Source organism: Drosophila tropicalis, unplaced genomic scaffold (assembly GCF_018151085.1).
Source record: "Drosophila tropicalis isolate 14030-0801.00 unplaced genomic scaffold, ASM1815108v1 contig_859, whole genome shotgun sequence".
In the NCBI taxonomy this organism is placed as follows: Eukaryota; Metazoa; Arthropoda; class Insecta; order Diptera; family Drosophilidae; genus Drosophila; species Drosophila tropicalis.
Genome location: NW_027173353.1, coordinates 3412768 through 3438627, shown reverse-complemented (window position 1 = coordinate 3438627; position 25860 = coordinate 3412768). Strand labels below are relative to the sequence as shown.

The 25860-nt window shown below is 35.1% G+C and overlaps 1 protein-coding gene across 4 annotated transcripts; it reads right to left on the bottom strand.

The window, feature by feature from the left end:
• Window positions 1–1395: 1395 nt before the first annotated feature.
• cindr (CIN85 and CD2AP related) lies at window positions 1396–24918 on the bottom strand. 4 transcript variants are annotated; one of them, XM_068296336.1, is made up of 8 exons: window positions 24072–24918; window positions 13563–13803; window positions 12474–12585; window positions 11660–12188; window positions 9454–9588; window positions 4274–4909; window positions 2974–4210; window positions 1396–1740 (listed from the first exon to the last, which is right to left on the bottom strand). In XM_068296336.1, the coding sequence occupies exons 1-8, from the start codon at window positions 24079–24081 to the stop codon at window positions 1698–1700; spliced, it is 2943 nt and encodes a 980-aa protein (XP_068152437.1). In that variant the 5' UTR covers window positions 24082–24918; the 3' UTR covers window positions 1396–1697. The 4 variants fall into 4 exon arrangements, with proteins under 4 accessions (XP_068152437.1, XP_068152438.1, XP_068152439.1 ...); XM_068296337.1 differs by lacking the exon at window positions 9454–9588 and having other exon boundaries at window positions 24072–24915; XM_068296339.1 differs by lacking the exons at window positions 1396–1740; window positions 9454–9588 and having other exon boundaries at window positions 1949–4210; window positions 24072–24915.
• Between the last annotated feature and the right edge of the window lie 942 nt (window positions 24919–25860).

The following is a 25860-nucleotide window of genomic DNA, read 5'->3' as shown; positions in this document are numbered from 1 at the left end:
TAATTTCTTTTCTTCTCTCGCTCGATCGCCCTCTCTCTTTTAGCTGTTAGCCCGTCCGTTTGCGTCCGTTTGGCTACAGCGTCCACAATTAACTGAATTCCCACAGCGATCAGAAACTGATAAGTGTTGGCTCTTACTGCCGCCTGGCTAGCCGCGGCCCAAAAGAAGCAGGCAAAAGCTCTGAGACTCCGACTCAGACTCCGACTTCGGCTCAGAGAGTCTCAGCCCAGTCGCAGCCGCCGTCACATTCACAGAACGCAGCCAAGTGCCAAGGCAACAACCAAAACCAACAACCATACCAGACCCCCATAAGAAAGGCAAAAGCACAAGTACCAACAAACAGGCTTCGACTCGATTTTTCTTAGTTTCGGGCCACAGAACAAACACATGAACATAGACACGACAACAACAAACAGCTGCAATCGAAAGAGCCAAAACAAACCCAAACCCACAAAACAACAGGCTTAGAGTTCGTTCCACTATCAAAAAATATAAAGACTCGGTTAAGGCTTCGTGTTTGTAAAAACATATCAAATCAGTGGTCCAAGCCTAACATTCAAAACACCGAAATTTGTATGCCCTCTAAAACAAAAAATGGATCATTACTTCACTTTCAAATCAATCTTAAATGAGGAGAATTTAACATTTAAATATCTCAAAACATGTTCTAATAGAGATTTATTCAATCGCTGCTTATTATTTGGCCACCTTTTTGATTGCTTGCTGGCTCAAAGTCTATCCTGTTCTAGTACTTATAATTTATATAGATAGATCGGAGGTATATCTGTATCTTATGTATATGAAATTGCTTAATTTTAATTCAACTTGACTACAAAGACTACAAATTTATCCTTTGCTGATGCTTTTCAATTACTTACCCTCGATATATTAAATAGAAATTTGAAATATCATATCACGATCATCATGGATCGAAGATATATATATATATACAAGTAACTAAAATTAATAAATTCTTATGAAAGGTTTTTTATCCAGACTTTTTTTGTCTTCTCTTGTCTAACTAATATTTAGCCGAGTTACGAACCAGTGGGAATAGCTTTTACGTTAGCAAATACACCAACCAAGAGAGAGCTAGTGGAAACAGTTTAAAATTTTTGGACTAATGCGGTGCATGGTAGGTCGAAGTTCCAATATACACATATCAAATTAAGTGAAAAATAATACAATGTTTTAAAATTAGGCCTAGAACTTTGGAAATATTACACAGAACAACAAAATTAAATTGTTTCTCGAAGCTGCGCTTAAATAACTACTTAAAGGAAATTATTAAATACTATAGCCTAATACAGACAGTCTTAGAATAGCCTTTTGTTTACAAAGCTCCACACAAACAAAAAGGCTATAAATACACTTTAGTACATGACTAGGTATTAGTTTATGTTAATTAAATATATTTATTATTTAAGCCATATTAATGTACAATATATATCATATGTATCTATGTATATACAAGCAATATCAAAAGCATTTTATATCAAATTTTATTGGAATATTCATATATGACATGAGCCTCGGCTATCTAATTGATTGACATTAACTTGTTTAACTTATTAAAGAACATTTTGTTATGATTATCACAAAATAAAAAAAGGAATCTCTATACATTTAACTAATCACTAATTCAGTTTATTTATTATAGTAGTATAGTTCTAGCCAAGTTTTGTTATGGTTAGCATTTAAAACATCCAATTATCAAGCTTCCCACGATGCGTTTTCTTTCTGTTTTGGATATATAAAGAAATTAATGAGCAATAAGTTAGTTGGCCAAAATGGATATTGAATACTACAGATTTTTCTACACATCTAAAGTTAATGATATGAATTGTTATTGTTTCTGCATTAATTTGTTTTGTTGATATGAAGAGAAACTATTATAAAAACAATAATTAAGAAGAACTAAAAAACGGAACAAGAAACTAAAAGAATATTGTTTTTAAATATTTCGTTTTTATTATTTATTTTATATTGCTTACATTTTAGGCATCTTCATCAAAACTTCTCTCTCTTTTTTTCTTCATTTCTTTCGTATATATATAGTACATATTTTTTTATAACTTTAATACATCATTAAAAAATAATCATATAATCGTATAAACAAAACAAATTGTAATTGAATAATGCCATTTAAAAGAAGAAATCACACGCAATGCCCATTCAAGTATCAATTTTCGAATGTATAAAGTATAAAAAAAAGAATGTGAAAATACTTATAGAACCAAACAAAATATGTATATGTATATAAATGTAGTGTAAATGAAAATAATTAAAACTTGTGTCTTCTTTTTTGCATGCAAATTTACGCCGAATGGTAAAAATGATGAATTAGCACACATTGTACAATAGTACATACATCTATATATATATATAAATTATAAATTAGAATGAAACTGGCTATAGTAAATGGTAGACTGTTTTCTTTTTGTTTCGTTTATATGTATGTAGATAGTTAGATAGATAAGTACAATTCTCTTGTGGGTTTTCAGGATTACTGATAAAATTGGGTTTTTGCTTTTGGGATTGTCTTAGGAATTCGTTACGTTATTGAAGTTTCACAAATGTTTGTTTGTTTCTTGGAATGTATGAAAGAATTTTTGTATAACGAAATTGACATCATAGATTAAAGCTAGCTAAAAAAATTGGTTTTTAACTACATAAATCTCTAGGGATAGATATGGAAGGGATGAAAGCTAAGCGGGCCACAACAAAAACAACAATTACTAAAGAGCGAAAGTTATAGACATAGCACATGAAAGGCAGCGCATTCGCATTTTGGCATTGTTTCGAATTGCCGGGTACCGTTAACAACAGTTCATTTGTAATGTGGCAAAGATGGTACAAGATTTATGTACTTCTTGCCAGTTTGGTACCCAACCAATACTATATATTGCAATGCGTTCATAACTATGCAACTAGTTAACTATAACTTTATCTCATCAAACTTGCGTCACGCACTGAGCATATTTATCCAGCTCCCCTCGCAATAGTTTCACACGTTCCGTTTCCTCCCGCAGCGTGCGTATAAGTTCCTCAATTGTTCGCTGTTGACTCTGTACGGTGGCCTCCAGTTTATCGACTCGTTGCTCCAACTGATAGACAAGTGGCGCAGATGTATCCTGATGATGATTGTTAAGCTGGATCTTTGCTGGCGCTGCTGTTGCTGGTGCTGCTGGTGCGGCTACTGTTGGCTCTGGCACTGTACTGGCTTGGTTGTTCTTCTCCTCGGCTATGCTGCTACTGCTGCTGCTGGCATTTGCTGACTTAACCAATGGTGAGACACTACGATTGCGTATGGAGAGACTATTGGGTCGAGTGACTCGTGTTTCCTCATCACTGCTGGCCGTGGCTAACGCCGATTTGGACATGCTCTTGGACATGATGGCATCATTAGTGGTGCTGGTGTTGTTGATGTTGCTATTGCTGTTGGTGCTGCTGCTGCTGGTGGTGGTCACGACACTTGCTGTCACCTCTTTTTTATTGCTACTGTCCACAAACGTGGACTGCTGCATCAGATTGGAAGAAGTTATCGCTGAGGATTGCACTTTTGTTGTGGTGGAACTGCTGCTATTGGTTGTACTACTGCTGGCAGTTGTTGTAACCACACTGGAGGTAGCCGCCTGCTCGGTGGCAAACAATTTGGAGGTTCTCTCGGCCACTGATGCTCCTCTAGGTTCTGTGCTAGGCGTTGGCTTCTTTCGTGTTACTTGCGAGGCCTTCAGCTCCTCCATCCAGGGTGCCTTTTTCTGTTGCCATTCTCGTGGTTTGGGTTTAGCCAATTGCTCTTCACCCGTTGAATTATCATCGGATGAGCCAGTGGCTTGAGCAGTCTTGCCACCAATTCCAGCATCTTCACTTGGCTCACTGGCCCCGTTCAATGATACATAAACCGAATTGTTATTACTCTCGCCCAGTACATTGATGGCCGCCGATGGTGGCCTTCTCTTGGGTGCCTTAACGCGACCCGCGCGCATATCTGTCAGTATGGAGGCACGTTCCACCCGATCGAAATCAGTATCCTCTACGGCTATGGTGGCCGCTCGTCGCATCACTATACTTCCAGGAGCACCTGAATCGGGCAAATGCCCGGACACCAATTTGCTAGCACTCAATCCATCAGCCAGATCATGGGATACAGCACTGGTTAGTTTGCCCTCTGGATTCTTTTTCTTCAAATTGCTCGCCATTAGAGGACCTGTGGACATAATAGAGAGATAATTAGTTATGTGTCGTACAGAATGAACTTTGTTGCATTTACCACCGACTGGGACTCCACCTGTGGGTGTCTTCTTTAACGGCACATTGGGCTTCTTGCTAAGAACTGGCGGCGGCGGTGATTTAATCTTCTCATCCATATTATCGAGACTTTTACGTAATTCGGTATAGGATGTTGATGTTGATGTTGCCGCTGTTGTACTGGAACTGCTGCTACTGTTGCTGCTGGCCGTAATTGTGGTAATTGTGGAACTGCCCTTGGCTACTTGGCTGCTACCTGGCTGTTTGGTCAGATCCAGATTTTTGTTTTCCAGCGATTTACGCTGAGCGGCCACATTGCCGCTGGGCAATCCTGTTTCGCTAAGAATATCGTTAAGAGAGTCACGTGAACCAAAACTCTCCTTGCGGCCAGAGGCCGAGGACGAGGAATTGCTGCTGCTGCCTGTCTTTTTGATATATACTTTCGATGTGGTGGATGAGCTGCCCGTTGTGCTCTGTTGCTGCTGCTGCTGCTGCTGGGTCACCGTTGTGGTGTTGGAATTACTAGAGTTCGTTGTGGTCATGTGGCTGGTGGCGTTGGCAATGGTGTTGGTAATCTTCTTCTGGGATTGCGTTGTTGTTGTTGCTGCTGCTGCTGCCGTTGCCGTCGTCGTTGTTGTCGGCTCGTTGATGGGGGCAACTATAATGGTTAGATGAACATAAAGATATGACAAGTATCAGTCAATTTGATTCAAAATGAAATATTTTGGAGTTATTTCTCTATTTTTGGGGGCGTGTGGGCGTTTGGTTTTTGGTTGCCTCCTGCAAAATTGCCATGCAAATCATTATTAAATCATCTGCCATGACTAACATCAAGTTAGAACAGCTGAGCAGGGCATAAATCTACTTATATATATATATATACATATGTATATAAAGAGTCAACAAGAAACTGGTTTCACTTCTCAGCCTCAGTCTCAACTTGTGTTGCCAAATGTCAATAAAATTAATTACAAATACAAAGATAGAAATACACAAAAATTCAAACTCAAGCTCAAAAGCGTAGGAGCATAGATCGAGGCAAATGCAAAAGCAAAGTAAACTTAAACAAATACAAACAACAACAATGATTATAATAATAACAACAAACTACTAAACAAAATGACAAGCATAAATAAACGCCAATAAATTGCGATAGCAATAGGAAAAAACATTTCAAACTGAAAACCCAAACAGCAAATAAAATGCGACTATTGAGTAACAGCTTAAAATGTGTAAAGGTCAGGCCATAAAATTGGCAACAACAACAACAACACCAACAAATAAAAGAAATAGAAAGAAAATATCAAAAGAAAACAAATATCAGCCATGGCAAACGTGAAATACTCTTTGTATAGGAAAATTTACATTTGTATTTACTATATAATGTGAAAATTTAAAATGATTAACAACTTATCAGTTTATTGCTGTAAATTAAATATATTTTAGCTGATGTCAGCTAGAAATGAATTGAAATTTAAACAAATCTCAACTATTTTATTTTAAACAAAGCTTTTAATTAATTGTTGAGATCATTTGTTAATTTTGGTTTAATTTGTTTTTCTTTTCTTTGTACTAGTAAGAACAGATTAAGATCTTACTTTAAGAATTAAGAAGTCAAACCTAAAAAAATGTCTCCCAATAAGTCAAATTGACTGCCGCAAATTGCTTTTGATTAGGTAAATGGATCTTGATTAATAAAAATCATACTTTTAAAATATCTATTCTTTGTTTTTAAAGGAAAATTGATAGACTTAGTTGTCATGTTCAATAGTTATAACCTAATAAGTTCAGAAGTCTTCATCTTTTTAGTCCTTGGAATATACAAACTCCAAAGTTTTAAGTCTTATTTATCAAGAATAAAAATTGTAGCTAATTATAAAGTCAGAGTCTTTAACATTTTAGTCGTTGGCAAATTCTAAATTTAAATCAATTATTCATTGGGTTCTCCTTCAATTCATTTGTCTGATGTCATGTTCCTTTATATTATATAAACATTTTTGAATTTCACTTGCATCGATTTCGTCACACTGTCTGTATAAATGTCAAAACAAAAACTGTCATTTATAGCCAAGTTTAGTATAAACTAAACTAACAATAAGTTGCTGTATTTATAGTTTATTACCTATCAATTCATCAATATGAATATAACAGTCACTTTCAATTAACATTCAAACTAAGTCGCCAATAACGACCAGAGGATTTGCATATTTTTCGCTTTTTGCATTTCAAACTTTGTGGTCAAGTGTATTATATACACTTTGCTCTAAAGAGAGAGAGAGAGAGAGTATTCAAAGAATCACATTTGGCCATTGTTAAGGCCATTGTGTTGGCTCACTAATCGTTAAAAGCAAATGAAAAAAAATGTATAAAATTGCAAAAGAAATGCGCTCAGTCGACTTTCACTGCTCTGGCAATGACAAGCAGCAGCAGCAGCAACAACAACAACGACAACAGAAACCAGAAAAATAAATTATTATTATTACAAAGAAGAAGAAAAATAAGCAAAAACCAATATCAAATTGATATTTTTAAATATTAAGTAATTGTATACTGAGTGACTTTTTCTGTTGTTGTTGTGGTCGCTTCTTCTTCTTGCCAGCGGCTGACATATCCAAAAAACGAAAGACTTAGGCAACGAACTTGCGGCACTTGAGTACAGATATATGTATGTATATATATTTCGTTTGGTTTGATTTAATGATGACAACGCAAAATCCGACGAGGCGACGATTCATTTAACTTAAACGCGAACCACAAATTAAAACAAATTATTAATTACATAGCAGACACATAATACACAATTAACACTGAGACAGAGCTAAATTCATAGTTTTTTGTTGTTGCTGTTGTTGTATTTTTGCCATGTGGCAGTTGCAGCAATTGCAGAAAAAGAAAGCCAAATGAAAGAACGGTAATTGTAGCACACGCACCAGCAATGAAAAATCAAGTACAAGAGCAAGCCGACAGACAGCACGGTGGAACCAAAGAGTCGGTGGTCGTCGTTTTAGTTTTGCCGCAACAAAAATGTATTTCAATAACGTAAATGGTCAAGAAATCAAATCGTACTGAAACAAAAAGGTAAACAAAAATGCTGGCAAAGGTACAAAATGCTGAGACAGCCAGACAAAATACCAGGCCACAGGCACTCAGAGAAAAATAAGCGAGAAAAAAACCAGAGAGAGAGGGAGAGAGACCTAATGAGGGCTCTTGCTTTTCTAGACTCTCTTTCTCTCTGGCAAACTTAGTGTATAAATTAAATAAAATGGCAAAACTAACTTTGATGCAACGAAGTGTTTATACTCTTCTTCTTCAGTTTGTGGTCTGTAAAAATTGGTAAGACTAAATTGTAATATCTCAACGACAATAATAAAAGAACTTAAGACGAGATTGAGGTAAATTAAACACGATTGTCAGTCAGAAATTAATAATATTTAGATTTAAGAAGAAATATATCAAGAAAAGTAAGAAAGTTTGAGAACAATTGGTTGATATTAGTAGTTGGAAAATAGTAGGTACTTAAATGAAGTCTTAAAAGCTGTTGGTTAAAAAGGAAAACTATAGTTGAATTTTGAAAAAAATAGTTTCTGAGACCTCAAAAAATTTGTAACAACTTTTCCATTACCCTACAAATTGGGTGTAAAAACAAAAGAGGGGCTTGACTTAATAAAAAAGAGAGTTAGGTAAGCTTCCCTCTATTATTAGAGTGAGCGAGCAAGAGAGAGAGCGAGAGAAACAAGTGAAGCGCGCGTTTTTGTTGTTAATGTGGGTCTTCTGATAATCGCCGCTAATGTTTTCAGGCTTCACAATGATAATGATCATCATCTTTCTGATGATGATAATCATGAACATGCTAATGATCATGCCTCAGTCATGCCCCTTGCTCACCACCAACATGACTGAAGATAATAATGATATTTCTGTTGCCTCGGAGCTAAGAGCGCGACTGAAAGAGTCGGCTAAAGAGAGTTTAAAACAAAAACAAAACACACAACTTGAAACAAAAATAAAGCACGAACAAAAAAACCAGTTACAACAATTGTTGTTTATTTTAATGACGATTGTTGTTGTTGTTGCTTAAGTGTCGAAGGTGGCCGCTTGGTGGCTGAGAAAATGCGACGTTGACAAAAAGAAGCAAAACAAACCGAAAAGGCAAAGCAAAAATGCCAGGCAAATAAACTTTAGCAAAAACGCAAAGCAAAAGCAACAACAAAATAAAATAAACAAACAAAAAAGTTTAAAAACTACTACTTAATTTTGCATGCTACCGCAAAGTATGCAATCAAATTTTGTATTTTTGGCAATGGAAATCAAAGAACTTTTGCCAATTCTTCAACTTGACTTATTAAAATTAATGAATATTTAATTATATATACATACATATATATATGAAAAAACCGTAAAATACAATAAATGAAATGAATGGCAATGTATGGGATGTGATATGGATATATCTTTATTCCCTAGGTTGTGCCTAAACTAGGAAAATCATTTTAAAATAAGGCAACATGATTCATTTGTGCAACTTTTGAAAAATTATAGACTTTTTTTAAACTGAATTAACATAAGATTATACTGTTTTTCAGCATTATTTCTGACATTTCCAAAAAATGGCTTAAAAATCTTCTATCTACTTACTAATCAATATGTTTTTTGAGTTTGCAAATTTACATAAAGTTTATGAGAATTTATGAGAAATATTGGATATGTTTGCCATTTTAACCTAAGACAACAAACCAACAAGCAAATTGAAATGAAAATAAGCAAATAGACATGCTTTAAAGATGTCACCGCCTAGTCGCAGTCCCAGTCCATGGACCGGGACCAGGGGGACTACAACAGGCCGTTTGACCGGCTCTGGACAATGTTTTATTTTAGTGGCAAAAAAAAAAAGAAATACCAAACGCTGCTGGCACTTTAAATGCTACGCTAAATAAAATAAAATAAAAATGAAAAGCCAGGGAAAAGTCAAAACAAAAAATATAAATCATAGAAATTATGAGCCAAGTAAGCAATTTTCCATTTCGTATCAAGAAGAAAACGCCTCAAGGCAAACAGCACCAAAAAGCGGCAAAGGGGGCAGAGAGAAAGGAAAATGAAAATGGTTAAAAAAAAAGAAAAAGAAAAACAACGATGACGCCGCAGCCGTAGCAGCCGCCAATCGTTTTTGGGGCTTGCCTACACTGGAAAAACTCGTTTACATACAAATCGTGGTGATAAAGCTGGCCATACGCGCGCCCAAGAACTCGAATGAGCCGCCACGCTGCGGTCCCGGAGCTGCTGCTGCTGCACGAGCTCCCGCTCTTGCTCGAGGACGTGGCGGAGGTATTGGCGGTGGAGCTAAATACACACATACATACATGAATGCATATAGATACATATACAAACAGATGCATCAGGCCAAAGACACACATACACACACACACATAATGTTGGTTTTCAAATGTGTTTGGATCGGTTGGGTGTGTGCATTCGTGTGTGTATTTAGTTGTTGTTTCAAGTGTTCAAGTGAAGTGGAGGAATACGTTGTGTTTGTTGTCGAAAAATTGTCGAAAAATAAAGAAGAAGAACAAGTAGTAGAACGAGAAAAAAGAAGAAGGAGAGAGAGAGAGAGAGAGAAAGAGAGAGAAAAGTATTGAGGGAAAATTACACAAAGAGGCCAACAAACCAACCAACAAACAAGACATAAAGTCATACATACAAAATGTTGTTGTAGTTGTTGTTAGACATTAAAGAGCGATAGTGAAAAGTAAATAATAATAATAATAATAATAAAAAAAACATTATCCATAAAAACTCTCCTCAACTCAAATGCAAAGAGATTAAAACTAAACGAAAAACTATGTAAATGACATGACCATAAAATAGATAAATCTAACGAAAAGAAACAGAAACCAAAATATTGTTAAGTAAATGTTTAATGTGTATGTGGTTTTCGGGTAATGTTTTTAATGTGGTGTGTTGGTCAGATCCTAAACTAAAGGACAAAAATTCAATATTTATTAAATATTTAAAACAAAATTCAAGAATCTGCAAAGTCCCAGTAAACTATTCTGCTTTATATCGGACATTGTAACAGTGTAAGATTCTTGAATCATTTAAAGAAGGGCTCCTAAAATCAAACAAATTTTCGATTATTTATAATTTGGCACTATAAATTTCTAAACCATCGACAAATACTCTGCAATTCCAGCACTAAATGAGGAAAATTTTCACCCCCAAAACTGAGATTTTTTCACTAAATCAACTCAAACTTTCATATCCCAAACGACTTTTCCTGAAAATGAGCTAAATCTGTCATTGCCCCATTATGTTTATCAAAACTTCATTACCTATTTTAGGTTGTCAAAGTAATTTAAAATTTAGAACTCCAAAAACTTATAAAGCTTGATTATAGTAATTTGAGTCTATATCAGAGAATTTATGAACTTATTTAACAACAAATGGCAGAGTATTAATATTATGATCTAACGATGGCATTGGCATTGAAATAATTTCTATTATATTTCAAAAACGGCTTTAAGTAGGGTCTAAGACATGACGCAATTTCTATCTAAAGACACATTTCCTAACTAAACTAACTAAACATAAGCCGAACTAAAAATAAGCTGAAGCCATACTTGTCATAAGTAAAAACGTTTTCCTTAAGCAAAGCTTGAAAAGGCAGAATAGGAAAATATAATCCATCTATGTACATATTTAAACTTAAAATCTAAATCTATTAAACCTATACCTATATTAAAGGGCAGATCTTTATGTTAAACTTCAATACTCAAGATCGATTTCTGAGCCCAGATTTCACTACCTAAATTATACACTTTTGATTCAAGCCACTGCCATAAAATAGTAATTATCATTACACCTTACTCTTGCTAAAAGTATTAGTAACTATCTTTTAAAGTTTAAGATAATTTCTTAACTAACTTGACGAGTTGAGATTATGAGATTACTTGATGGAATGAGCATAACTATAAAGCTATTAAAAAACTTCACGCACCGATTAATGTTTTTTTTTTTTTGCTTTCGGGAGGCTACATTCATATGGCAAAGAGGTTTGCTTTTAATTAATTCAATTAGCAAAAGCAAAAGCAAACGTTTATTGACTTTTTTTGCCCCAAACGGTGCGTCACAACATCAATGTATATTTGTTTTCATGTTTCTTGTTTTGTTTTTTTCGACGATCGTCTGAGTTTTATTACCGATGCGTTTTTTTTTTCGAAAATTGCTTTCAATTAAACCAGCCAAGGGGACAACACAGTGACATCGGAGGGAGGGAGGCCAAGAGATGGAAAGATGATTGTGACAATGATAATGATGATGACAATGACAATGCAGTTGACAGACAGACCAAAATCAAAATTCATGAATATAATGAGGAGAGGAGAAACGGTTTTTTCCACACAAAACTTACCTTCTGTGGGTGGCAACAATTTGACAAAATTATCGGGAAATACACCAACTTTGCCACGAATTTCGCCCTTCCACCAGCCCTTATCGGGCAATTCTGTCGTAATAATGGTGATAATCTCATCCACTTTGAGCTCCAGTTCATCCTCATTTTGTGGGGCATAGGGAAACTCAACGCGACAAAATTCGCGTTGAGGTTTTGGAGGCAACATTGGAACTTCAGGTGTATCAGCTGCTGCTGCTGCTGTAGCTGGTGCTGCTGTTGTTGCCGCAATGTTATTAGAAGCGTTGAGTCTATTTTTTACTTGTTTCGCCGAGGCCTTTGCTGGTGCGGCTGGTGGTGTAACTGAAGATGATGTTGGTGGTGCTGCCGATGCGGCCTTCGCTGTTAGAGCTGATGTCGTCACTGTTGCACCAATTGTTGGCGGTCGTTTCGATGCCAGAATCGGTGATGGTTCGATATGTTGCACAAAATTTGAAGGGAAGACGCCAACTTTGCTGCGCAAACGTCCACGCCACCAGCCTTCCTCGACCTAAATGAAAATAAATAGAACAGAGAACAGAGAAAAATTTCAATTTTTGTACGTTTAGTTTAGTTCATTCTCTGCCGCTGTTGTTTGTTTGTTGTTGCTTTTATTGTAATGGGGCGGCGACGGCAGCAGTGACGGCGACGGCGACAACAAAATTATTTGTAAAGAGGTTAAACGGGGGTTGTGAGCCCTTAGTGGTCTCTCTTTCCCTTAGCCTTCGACCAAGTTATATGGTAGTATGGTTTATCATATATGTAAGAGTGTCTGTGTGAGTGTGTGTATACATACCTCCCCAAGGAATTCAATGACATCACCCACGGCCAGCGTCAACTCGTCGTCGTTGACTTGTGTGTAACTATAGATGACTTTGCAGCGGCGATTCGATGTCGTTGATTTGTCCCTGAATTTTCCGAAAGAGAGACAGAGAAACCGGCAAAAAAGAGAGTAAAAAGAATGTAAATTTGTAAGCATATTGAATCGTTGCGTCACTCTCAATTCAAGCTCATCTTCCTACTAAAAATATATGTATTAACTAGTGATGACAACAAAATTTTAGCTTTCATATTATGATCTATTCTATAACTTATTAGATTCCGTTTTAATCTAACAAATACTCTAACTAGAAAACCTTTTTTTTTCATTATATTTAGATAAAGTGATAAAGTTCACTAATTGTTATAGAAATGTTTGGAAATAATGGATGCCATTTGCTCAAAAATATCAGTAAACTAATGGAAATAAATCCTTTGGAATAAAAAGGACTTGAAATTTTGTCAAGTTTAAGTAAGTAAAAAAAACATTCAAAAAGAATGTTCCTAATATAAGTATGTCAAGATCAAAATTGATTGAACGCTTTGGTTTCCTATAAAATTTGCATTACCCTTATTCCTCTTAATTCGTTTTCATTAGACACAATATACAGATTTAATTTGAAATAAGATCAGGTCTCTATATATATAATCTATAAAGAGACAAACCAATGTTTTTTCTTCTGTTTATAAATCGAGTGTTAATCAGATTTTCAATTCAGCTATGTTTTGATTAAGAAAGATTATACCAAATCATTAAAATATGATAAATATTAAATTCTAAATCTTCATAAAACATTAAAATGATCTTTAACAATCCCTTATGTATTTTAAGTGAGTGTTTGAGACTTCTTTGACTTGAAAGTAATCATTGAGCATAATTAGATTGTTTAAATATCTTAATATATCATATGTACTCCTTATGTGTATATAATACATGTATGTATGTATGTATGTACATATATCCTAGTAATTGGTTAGATTAGATTTCAGTCTTTGCAAATATTTGCAAGTATTTCTTTGTGTAGTTCTTCTCATCACTATCACGACTCAAAATGAATGCGCATACCTCAATTGGACTGCTGCTGCACTGTCATCGCCACTGTGATTGCCGTTGCTGTTGGTCGTGTTGTTGGAGTCCAGCACGCGCACAAAATTATCCGGGAACATGCCCGTTTTGCCATTGGCCTTCAATGTGCCCTGCCACCAACCGCCTGGCATTTGTTTGATACGATGAATGATGGCACCTTTATGTAGATCCAATTCATCTGGCTCTTTGGCCGCATACTCGTACTCAACTATCGCACGGACTGCAAAGAGAATCAAGATACATTCGATTAGTAAAGCAAAGAAAAGAAAGAAAAAAAAACCTTTTATGGTTGGCAATTGTTGCGACTGGCAGTGCAAATATTTACAATTGGCTCGTCTCAGATTGCGCAATCCCCCCCAGCCCCAACACCAACCCTAACACCAACACCTTCTCTATTGTCTATCGCTTAAATACGTGGGGGCTGGCTACCTCTGCCACATTGCCACCAAACGTGACACTTGTTTTTTTTCCAATAAACAAACAAACACACACACACAAAAATAATAATAACCAAAAAGTAAAAGTTACATGACGCGTTTTTTTAACAGTTTTTTTCTGTACGAAACGGGAATAATAATTTTTGCTTAAACGATGACAAATTATTCGAGATGGGCTCTAAAAAAAAAGTGGGTTACTATTTAAGGGGCATATCTGTGGGATTATAGATTCCAACCTATTTGAAGTGGCAAAAAACTGTTCTTCTACACTTATAATGATGTCATTTCTTATCAGTCAAAAGTGAAAATGGCTAATGGTTGATGACTAATGACAGAAAATTATGATGATTTAATTGGAATTGTTAATAAAAGTTAAAAAGGAAGTAAAGCATTTAAAAAATATATAAATTGCATTGACAATAATCATTGTTTATAGAATATTAATGAGTGTTGGGTGTGACAGTATTATCTTTCTGATATATCCTTTGTTCTATCTAATTGAAGAATTATTCAATTTAATTTCTATTTTCACCTTACACTAAGATAAGATTATCATACATTTTATATTCATTCTGGATTACTTGGTGTCTAATCAGATTTGATTAGATTTTATCAATACGCAAAGTCATTAAATAATAAAGAAGTGCATAAAAAGGTTTCAAAAGGAATGTACATATATATTTCTATATAATCAATTTCTTTTAGCATGAATGGCGTTTCCAATACTTTGATTGGAACCTCTACATTACTTTGTTTCACTTTAAATTAATTTAAGAAGATTTTAGCTATAATTTCAGTTAAGAAATCACTAACTAACCATAAAAAGTTAATCCTTTTAGCTTATTTTGGTTAAATTGGATAAAATAGTTAGTTTATCTAGCTTAAATAAAACTGTGTCTCTTAAGTCTTGATAATCTTAAGTGACGTCTTCTTTTTAAATGTTGGTCATGAATTCTATTGAATACTTTGCCCTAGTTCATTTTACATTCATTCCCCAAAATATACATATATGTATATGTATGGATGACGCAAAAACCATGTCAAAGAGTGGGTCAAAAAGTGGGAATGGGGGTGAAACCATTTCGAAATCAACATATGCAACAAATAACAATAACCATAATGGCAATTGTATAAGCGTTTCGAATGCATAGACATACGACTTGCTATGGCTTTTTTTATCTCTGTTTCTATCTCTATCTCTGGATTGCCTTCAAACACACAACACAAAAACAAAAAATTTAAATAACAACTACAACAACTAAATATTATACTACACATTATGCACAATATGTACATTAACACGCCAACGGCCAGCAGCAAAGCAGTTGAACTTATTTGGCATTTGAGGTTGCTGCCCCCGCAAAAAAAAAGCAACAACAACAAAACTCGGTTATTTTTGATGGGTTATTTATATGAGAGTTTGGAAATGCCTTGAAAACGGGTTTTAAATAGTTTAAAAAAAGAAATACCCTTATGAGTGGCAAAGTAGATACGATTATTGATTGATAGCAATAGAGAATTTTGTTACAAATTATTCATTGGCCTTCTTATCAGAATTTGGCATGGAAAATTGGCAACAACAATTGCGAACCTAGATAACCTACTGATATATAGTCTTACCATTCGACGAACCTTTCTTTCAGAACTGTCCTGGCCTAAGCTACCACTATTGAATACTGAGGCGGTCATCGATCAATCCAGGAGAATCTTCTTTGACATTCCATTATCTGCAGCGGAACTATCTGGGGAATTCTCTCATAAAAATCAAAGTTAGAAACTAATACCAGGATAAGAGCCCTCCCAAAGATTCTTCTCCATAGGTACCTGAGCACCCAACTTTTAGACTTGACTGCAAAAAGTGGTCGAAAAGGACAGTCTACATTGAAACAAAACGAAAGAATCTATGTGGATCGTTTAATTGAAAGTCCAGCGATCTATCCTAAGCTCACATATTTGTATTGAAAATGAAAAAGCTTTGAAGTTTAAGAATTGTAAGTTAAATAAATCAAAATTGAAATTATGGTTAGGGTATCTGAATGTTGGGCTACCCAAGTATTTAAATACGGAACTATTTTATTCATCCATGAGTCATTTTTTTTATAACACTTATAAAAAAAAAATAATAATGTTGCCAAAAGAAAGAAAGACAAACAATAAACTATTAAATGAATATATCAAGTTCTTGATCTACGTGACGAGTGTTTCGTTTATTTGGGTCAACAAATTGAAATTCAGTTTACGTATCTACCCAAAATATAATAATAATAAGCCAAGTTAATAAATGATGTGTGATAAATGTAACTAAAATAAAAAATCCTACATCAATCTGTTAATGCGATTCAAAACGATTTTCATTTAACGCTCACTTGGATTTTTCTTAAACATTTTACTATTATTAAACAATTTCTTTTAATACGCCGGCAAGGCAAAATGACTTGACGAGAAAAGTGAGATGAAGTGAAGTGACGTCTGGGCAATTGAGTTTAAAGCTGCTTTAAAAAAAGCGTTCATAATGATTTCACTTTATATCAAGAGCAAGAAGTGAAGCCAAACATCATCAGCAATGAAGTGGCATAAAAACTGTTGCAACCAACGCCAACTCCAAGAGAGTGAGAAGGCGACACGTTTGAGGTGTGAGTTTTGTATTACAAATTGAAAAAGAAGAAACACTTTTCAAGAATCCCCTGCTGATCACGTATGTGTGTGTACATCTTTTAAAGCGCTGCCAATTTCTATTTAGGTCAACAGACAAAGCAGCCCACCGACTGAACCACCGACCCACCGAACGACCCATCGACCGTCGTAGTATTTCCAGTTACAGTTTAACCTCTATGCGACAGCCAAATGGCAAAACAAAGCGACAGCCAAATGAACCTTTAATGTGGTTTTTGTTTTCAAAAACTTTTTCTTTTGTTTTTCGCTTATATATAAACATGTATACTATATATATGTATATATGTTTCTATATACATGTCTATGAATGTATTTAATAACCCAACCACAAAGCTTCAACACAATGGAATCGAAAGAGCAGACACAGAGATAGCTTTACCTAGAATGGGAAGCAGTGAAATGAGGCGGCAACCGGCGTCGACGGCAACGAAAAATGTTGGTGAAATGTTGCAGCACTAAAAGTGGTGAAAAGGCAACAACAACAACTAGAGGCAAACCACATTGACGTACGACCATGAAGAGTAGCAACAGCAGCAGCAGCGGCAGTGATCAGTGGTCGGTGTCGTGTGAAAAACTCCCGCTGAATGCCAAGTGGGAAAACGTGTAAATGTGTCAAAAATGCGAGAAAATTGCCCAAGAGTCAGACAGGCCAAAGAAAATATGTTTAAAAAAGATTTCATATCATTTCCAATAGGGCGTACTTATGCATGTCTTAACCACTGAGTGGGTGAGTTGTTTGCTTGCAATTATGACAGGCACTTTTCCCGTCAAACAGACAGACATAATACAGCAGTGGCGGATCGTCGGATGAGCAAACTAGGGAAATCATATCTTAAATGGCTAAAACATTGATAGTTACATTAATAAATTGAATATTGAGAATAGATCGTGAAAAACTTTTGGGATCGATGAGGACAAGATCAAGATGATCTGACTTGACTGGTGTGACTTTTGCTTACACTTAGTCCTTACATAAAAACGTTTTTAAACTAGGAAAACTCGTGTTCGATAATGTATCTACAACAACGTCATAAAGATATGCAAATTAGTTAGTCGATTGTGAATAAACTAAAATAAAAACCATCTGCTTAGAATATTAAACGACAGTCGACTGAAAAGTACCTTGAAGGAAGAATGCAAAAAGACTATTTCTTGTTGAAGTAGAAGTAAGACTCAAAATGGTCAAGCAACCAACCAACCGGTTGGGTCAAACAGAAAAACATCTGCCACAGTTGTTGCCGCTGCCGGTTTTGGCGCAATCAAATACAAAAGGTGCTCTGCAGTTTCCAAACCCAAACACCAAAAGTTGCGTGGGTGAGAAAATGAAAAGGAGGAAGAAGATTCTCAGTTTGTTCTTTCTCTGCATATAGCATGTCTATTTTGCCCCCAACTATATAGCCTAAAATCGAAACAAAGCAAACAAGAACATTCTAATTGGTTTAACAATCAGTTTTTGGTTCTTCGCATTCCCCATACACCTCTTCATCCACCTTCTTTTGGATGCCATGAACCGTAAATGTTAAATTACGTTTGCGTGAGTCTTATATTTATTACAATATCCAACTGGTGAGAGAGGAGGAGGCCACATGACTGTGTACATGTAATTTACTCTGTCTGACCTGTGTGTGAGTGTGTGTTGTGTTGTAGTGGGCGTAGAATTGGTTAGTTGGATGACCTGGTTAATATTTAACTTGCATTTACCTTGATGCACCATCAACATAAGGAGTCGAGTCGAATGGAATGGAATGGAGGAGTTCAGGGAATTGGGTCACCAACCAAAAGGGGGAAGAAGGAATTACAGCTGCTGTAATTAGCACCAACATTTTACCCCTTATGGAATTGAATTTTTAAATACATTTTACACCCATACACGTATGTATATATATCAGTCCTCTTATCTATATATTTGCCCACAATAAGTTGAAAGAATGTTTCATTTGCAATCCCCACCCGATATCGCAAACAATGAATCTCTCTGTGACACTTAAACATTTATATTTAAATAAAATATGATTAATTTTCAAAGGTTTACTCAGAATTCAATATAAAAGTAAGCTATAAACAATAAATCTTTGCACACCTTAGATTGGAAAGAGCCAAGAACTTCAAGAGACTTTGAAGAAGGAACTTGTAAAAGAAGCTAAAGATGGAAAATCCATAATTGTAAATGTTAGATGTCATTTAAGTTGAAAAACAATCATTACAAAGAATTTTTCTAAGGTAAAACAATTAGACATTATTTAACCTAACTTATAGATTAGAAGAAGAAGATGAGATTTAGGTAGTGAAATGGGCTGATTTCAAGTCCAAAGTCAAAGCATCTCTCTCTAGACCAAAATTGGAATGGGCCAATTACATTATTTCTTATTCTTGTAACACGACACAATTTATTTGGAAATTAATCCATCTGCACATACATAAAGTTTCGGCCTCAAACTGACCTGACCTAGACCTCTACTCTTTGCAAACGAATGACGAGAAAGCTGTAATGGGAGAGGGCCCAAGGGAAGGAAAACTATGTATTGCCAAGGCAATGAACACGAATCATGTTACCGCATTTATCCTGTTCATAATTGAGAACCTTTTGTTGGCCTTGACATTTGCCATTTGATTTACACCTCACCACTCTTACCCACATTTTCTCAACTCCCCTTTGTAAGTTCAAGGCCAATTTATTGGAGTGAAATGGAGTCGAGTTCAGGCAGCTAATTAACTTTGTCATTGCATGTAATAAATTGTATTTGCCATAAGAGCATAAAAGAAATTGTTAGACAAAATATATGTGATTCACAGTTTGACAATCGTTTTTATTTATACATAATTATCTCCTACTGATAATTTGCTGGTTGGCCTTTTTACTGTTTATCATTTTGTAAGATAAACAAATGCATTAACATTTATAGACCAGCGAGTGAGTTAATTAAGTCACGGCCAACGCCACGACACGCATGATTTGTCATAGACCCCTCCCTCCCCAATTCAACATGCAACTCTGACCTGACCTTGATCTATGCAATGTCCATCAGCTGATGGTCTCAAGTTGCATTTCCATTTCCATTGTCAAGGCAAATTCATATTTTAATTGGAAAACCTGTTGATGTGCTTGTATTCGCTTGATTTATGTGACAATGTTGCTCAATTTGAAAGAGTTTACGATGGAAAGTGGGTGTGTATGTGTTCATGATGATGTTGATTAAGTGAAGATGGGTTGTGCATTAGCCAAATGAACTGGCAAGACATCTAGTTAGTTAGTTAGTGGAGGTTACCGAAGGTGAGGCTTTCGTTTTTATATTGACTTGAAGAAATTTAATTAGATTTTGATTAAGCTACCAAAGTATTATCAAATTTTCAGACTTTTCATTATTATTTATCTTATTATCCCCTATTGAAATGGAGGATAATCCCAAATGTTTAGATTTTGTCTGTTGTGCGCCATAAAAATATGAAAAACCTAGCCTAACAAATGATAGCAAGTTGCTTCTCTTTATATCTATAGTTTAGTCAGGTATTTATTACTTAAAAGACTACAAATTGTTTAAACAAATTGAATACTTAAACTGATGTTTAATACTAATTCAACAAGGATCTTAAAAGAAGAAACCTAAAGCAACAAAAACTGGTTTTATGTTATCATTCTCAATCATAATGAAATATTAAAACCTTTCCCGAAATGCATACAAGATTTTAAATTCTGATTAGATTTGTCATCCTTAACTTATCAATTGAATGGCAAATGGACCAATAAAAGTCTATCTTAAAAATTCAACACAAGACATAAACCAATTGAGTTTGAAAAAAGTAAAAGATAAAAACAATTCTAAGAATTTAATTGCATAAACAATATGTTTGACTTTCCATCCCTCTCTCTCTCTCTCTCTCTCTCTCTCTTACACACACTCTTTATTTCTCTCTATTTCTGTCTAAAGGCTACAATTATGCAATCTAAACACACATATAGAATTCAAATAGAGAAGCCTTGAATTCCGTTTGGATCGGTTGTCTTATCAGTTCAATGAAATGGTTTTTTATTGAGTACCCTGTACATAAAGGGTATGCCTTAACTGATCGTTTCCTTATTGTTAATACTAGTAGTACTCCGCAAAAATTCCCCTCCTGGAATTATCAGAATAAAATCCTGCCGATGAAAAATGTTTCTGGGATATCGTTCCTTAATGAATTCTATTACTACAGGGTATGATCCTAGTCGTTTACTTTAAATTGCCCCTGAACCCGCATTTCTTTGGCTTGCAATCAAGAATTAATGACGCATCCGCTGGCTGACTGAATAGCCAACTGACTGGCTGATAAAGTAAAGTAACCCAAGGCAAGTGGCAAATAGCCAGAGAGTAAATATTAAACTAACTTTATATTTATTGTTTTTCTTTCAGTGTCAAACATTTTTGATTGTTAGCCTAAGAGATAGAAACATAACTAGATAGGGAGAGAGAGAGAGAGAGAACCTTTTTCTTGTTCTTTCTAAATGTATGTATTTGTTACTGATAAAAACTCTAGAGAAGGAAATCGAGCGAGAATGACGATAAGATAAGCCCCGAGTCAACTGTGTCAGTTCAAATACACTTCTCTCTCTCCCTCTGTCTCTCCAAATTTAATACTAGTTAAAGCTGCGAAAAATATTTCAACAGGTGAGTCATATCGAATCGCCATAGAGAGGGGAAAAAACTGTTCGCTTCTTCTCTTCTTTTTTTTGCAGTTTATTTTAATATTTTTGCATAAACTGAATGCATGACTGAAAAGTGAATGACAAATTCAACGAATAGCGAATGTTTTGAGCTGATTCACTTCTTTCTCTCCTTCTCTCTCTCTCTTTCTTCCTGGCCAAGGTGTGCCCTCCAATGGCATAAGAAACCCACGCAATGCCCAAGAGATTGATCAAAAAATTACAATTATCAAGAAGAAGAGGATATAATTAAAGTTAAAGGTTAATATCTTTCCTTGGGTGTGGCCCAGGTAATTTATTAAATTGTCAAACATTTCAGTTTCCCTTTGATAAGATAATAAAAAAAGGCACAAATTTTAATAGTTTGCACAAATTAAAGCGAAAATATTAATAATATTTAAATACAAAACGTTTCCCTTTCCATTTCATGGCATTTTTTTTTTTTTTTATTGATTGCTTTCTATTGTTGTTTGCCATTTTCTAGCCAAGTTTACATAAACAAAATGTGTGGGGGAAAAAAACTTAGCGGAAGAAGACAAAAATTTGTCACAGACATTTCTTTTGTATGTTTGTTTGTGGGAGAGTTTAGGGAAGATGCAAATGCATTATGATCGCCTATTGTCATCAAGAGGCAACAGAAAAGTCGACTTTGCTTATACCCTGCACCAGATGGAGTAAGTTTTTTTCATTCATCCATTGCTCCTTCATCCTTTCTGTCCCACATACATTACTTTATTCAGCCTAAAAAATATGAAGCCAATTTACTTCTTTAAAAATTGTATTCCTAAAGGGTATTATTTGTTGGGTTGTTGGGAGATGTAGCGAAAGGAGAGGTCAGTTTCTCTTTATCTACGGGCAACATCTCTCTTTCTTATTGAAATACAAAAGCCTTGCCATATGACAAAGAAACCATAAAGAAATTCAATTCAATGATGCACACATAAAGATTTATTAAATGTTGTTCTATGTTATCATCCTCAGACGATGGTCATTATTATGATGACGAAAGGTCGAGGATTATGGGATGGGCGGGCCATGGAAAAGTTTATTTTTTCCTCTTAGTGAAACACAAATAAACTGAATCACGATAGAAGTCAACTTCTAGCATTGCGTTCGCTGCTTTATAAATAATTGTGATTCATTTTTGCAGTTCCGCAATTAAATTTAGACAAACAAAAAGGGAATTTTTTATCAAATATGTAGGAAAATAAAATAAAATAATATATACAAACAGGAAATTATTTTTCTTAATTCTTTGATTAAAGCAAATCTCTTAAAGGAGAAGTCGAGCTCTAAAAAGAAGGCCAAAACAAAGCTTTCTACAGAAATATATGTATGTACATTGATATCTTTCATATAATTAACAATCTTTACTCGGAATGACCTATAGATTTCTCTATAATCATAAAAATAATCAATACATTGGAGTTTTATAAGCATCGTAAGGCTAAATTCAAGATAAGCATTTTTCTTTAATGCAGACAATCTTATCGAGGGTTCATTTCAAATCATAAACATGAGAATAATTTTAAATAGATAAAACCCAAATGATAATATGTATGTATTAAACTGAAATACAGATTTGAAACGACAATTTAATGTTATGTTAAACGCTTCAAAATCAAAACAAATTCAAAAAGTTTTCTCATATACTGATTGAAAAAAAAAAATGAAGTACTGGACGATATTTTGTTTATTATATTAAAACTATGTAAGAAATTTCTGCATCAAATTAAGTTATAGAATATTCTGTAAAGGATTCCATTATTTTTTAAGTTTAAGCTCACTTAATATTCAATTCGAAATCGTTTTTTTCTACTTATTTCAAAGTATGCAACAATTCTTTAAAATATTCACTAAATCTATTTCTTAAAATGTTTGTAAAATGGTTTATAAATTTTTTAATATGAGTAATAATTTGAAATCTTGTTTATCTTAAATCTTAATGTTAAATGACTTAAAGTCCTGTTAGATAATTAACAATTCTCTTTTAGCCAAAAGTTACTTAAAGACAATTTTCGTGTCTAATTCTTCTAAGTATATTTTAATCTAAGAACCAAAAATGAAAAGATTCCCACAAGGTGTTGGAAAAAAGCAAAGCGTAGAAGATTTTCAGTTGTAGGCTAATTTATTTATGGCTTAAAATGAAATCATCAGGCCAAAATTCTCATTTCGAAAAAAGATTTTATTGTTTTTGTTGTTGTAACCGGTTTTTTTTGTGATGATTTTTTTCCCACTTTATTTTTTTGTTTTAACACTTTTTGGTTTGTTTGCTTTGCTGGGTGGATTAATTTGCCGTTAGGGTTTGATTTTTGTTGTTGTTGGCATCACGTTTTGGGCCTGGCCTAAATAAAATCCAATCGTCCTTGGGAGCGCCTGCCACACCCACCCAAAAAGACAACAACAACTATGAAAATCAACCACCCGCCCCGCTTCACCCTGCTTACGCCTTTCCGCCCCGCGTTCGACAGATAAAAATGCGAATTGAAAGGCAAAAGCAAAAGGCGCAAAACATGGACCCACCCTAAAATATAATATGAGGAAAATAAGAGAAAGAAGAAGCAGGAGAAAAAGAAAAACTGCAGCAAAACACGACGACCGCGACGACGTCGATTCATTTTACAATTTTTCACCCGAAAATCCAATCCTAAGTGTCGAGGAAGGAAGGGGGGAGGCAAGTACAGTGGAGCCAAAACTTACTATTGTCCATGTTGCTATTGTTGTTAATGTAGTCGTTATTGTTGTTGTTGTTGCTGTTGGCCGTTTGACAATGTTTTTAGCAGGAAACAGAGAGACAAACAGACAGGCAGTCAGTCGTTGGTTTTTTTGTTGCTCTGTCGCACCGCCGCACCAGGTTCCAGATTTCCAGGTTCAATGGACGACGACGACGGTGACGGTGAGGATGACTGGGAGCGGGACAGACGGGTTCACGGTGACGATGAATCACGCACTTCTTAACCGCAAAAAAAAACAACAACAACAATTTACCTAGAATCACATACACACCACACAACCACTCATATGTATTTTCTTATTTTATTTTGATCTTATTCGCCGTTTAAGGAGAGAAGTGAAATTCAAATTCAACAAAGACGCAGTGCAAGAATAAGATAGAAAGCACACATACAAAAAGCATACGAGTGTGAGAGAGAACGCACGAGAGGGGCATTTAATTAATTCACATCACGTCGTAGTAGTTGTTGTCGTTGTTGGCGGGATGCATTTATTCTTCCTTTATTTTATTTTGTTAACTTGGCTCTCTCGTTCTCTCTCTCCCTTTCTTGCCTTTTATCTCTCTTTCACTTGCAATGTTCTCGCTGCTTCTTCCTCTTTCCGCTTTATACCGTTTTCGCATGCACTTTTCTTGTTTTCACTTTGATGCTACTTTTTTGTTGTTTATTGATTTAAACGGATTTAGTTGTTTCACTTTACGTTTGGAATTCCATTTGCCGGCGTTTGCGTATAAAATAATGTCCGAAAACCACTTTTTTTTTGTTAGTAAACAGCGAAAATACCGCGCGGCAGCAACACACACCCGCGCACGAAGAAAACAAAAACAACAATACCGCGAAATGAATTCGCCGAAGTAGTAAAAAAATTTAACATTCGCCTTAGATTTGTGAATATTCGCCTCATAAATGTGAACATTCGCTGTAAACAGTTAACATTCGCCGTAAGAAGTTAACATTCGCAGTAAAAATTTGAACATTCGCCTTTAAAAATTTAATATTCGCCCGACCACCGGAATATTCGCTTCGAACCGATGATGGCAACATCGAGCAGTTGATGCGAACATTGGATGCAACATCGATGAATTCGCTGAGCCAGCCGGCAAATTGCGCAGCCATTTCAAATTCGCTTAGGCAATTGCAGTGTTGCTAAATTTGGACAAACATTGCTAACAACTTCAAAATTCAAAATGTCGTACTCTTTACAAACTCCAATTTAAAGTATTAGAAACTGATCGGAATAAATAACATTTATATAATTATGTGCTTTAAAAATAAAGTTAAAATAATAAGATTTACAACATCAGCACCGCGCTAATTTTTAAATAACAAACTCAAAATGAGCTGCGGTGACGCAAACTCAAAATGAGCTGCGCGGACGCAAACTCAAAATGAGCCTATCAACGCAATTGACTCAAAATGAGTCTGTTAACGCAATGTAGAGACAGACTGTTAATTAACAGTGTGTGGCCTGATCGAAACCCAGTATTTAAGCAAAGTGCTCATTCTGAGTTGCCGCCTCGAAGAAGTACCGCGTTGCGAGAGAAAAAATTTTCTCATTTATTGAATTTTAATTAAAATATGTGTAATTAAATAAAGTTTGTGTAATAATAATAAATAGTGGAGCCGTAATAGCGATTGGTGAATACGATAGTTGTGATTTAATGGCCATCACTAGATCGATAAGGCCATAGTGCACTCGCTTGGCAACTCTGTGATTTTTGTCAACAATCGAACGAAAAAGCAAATATCAGCGGATC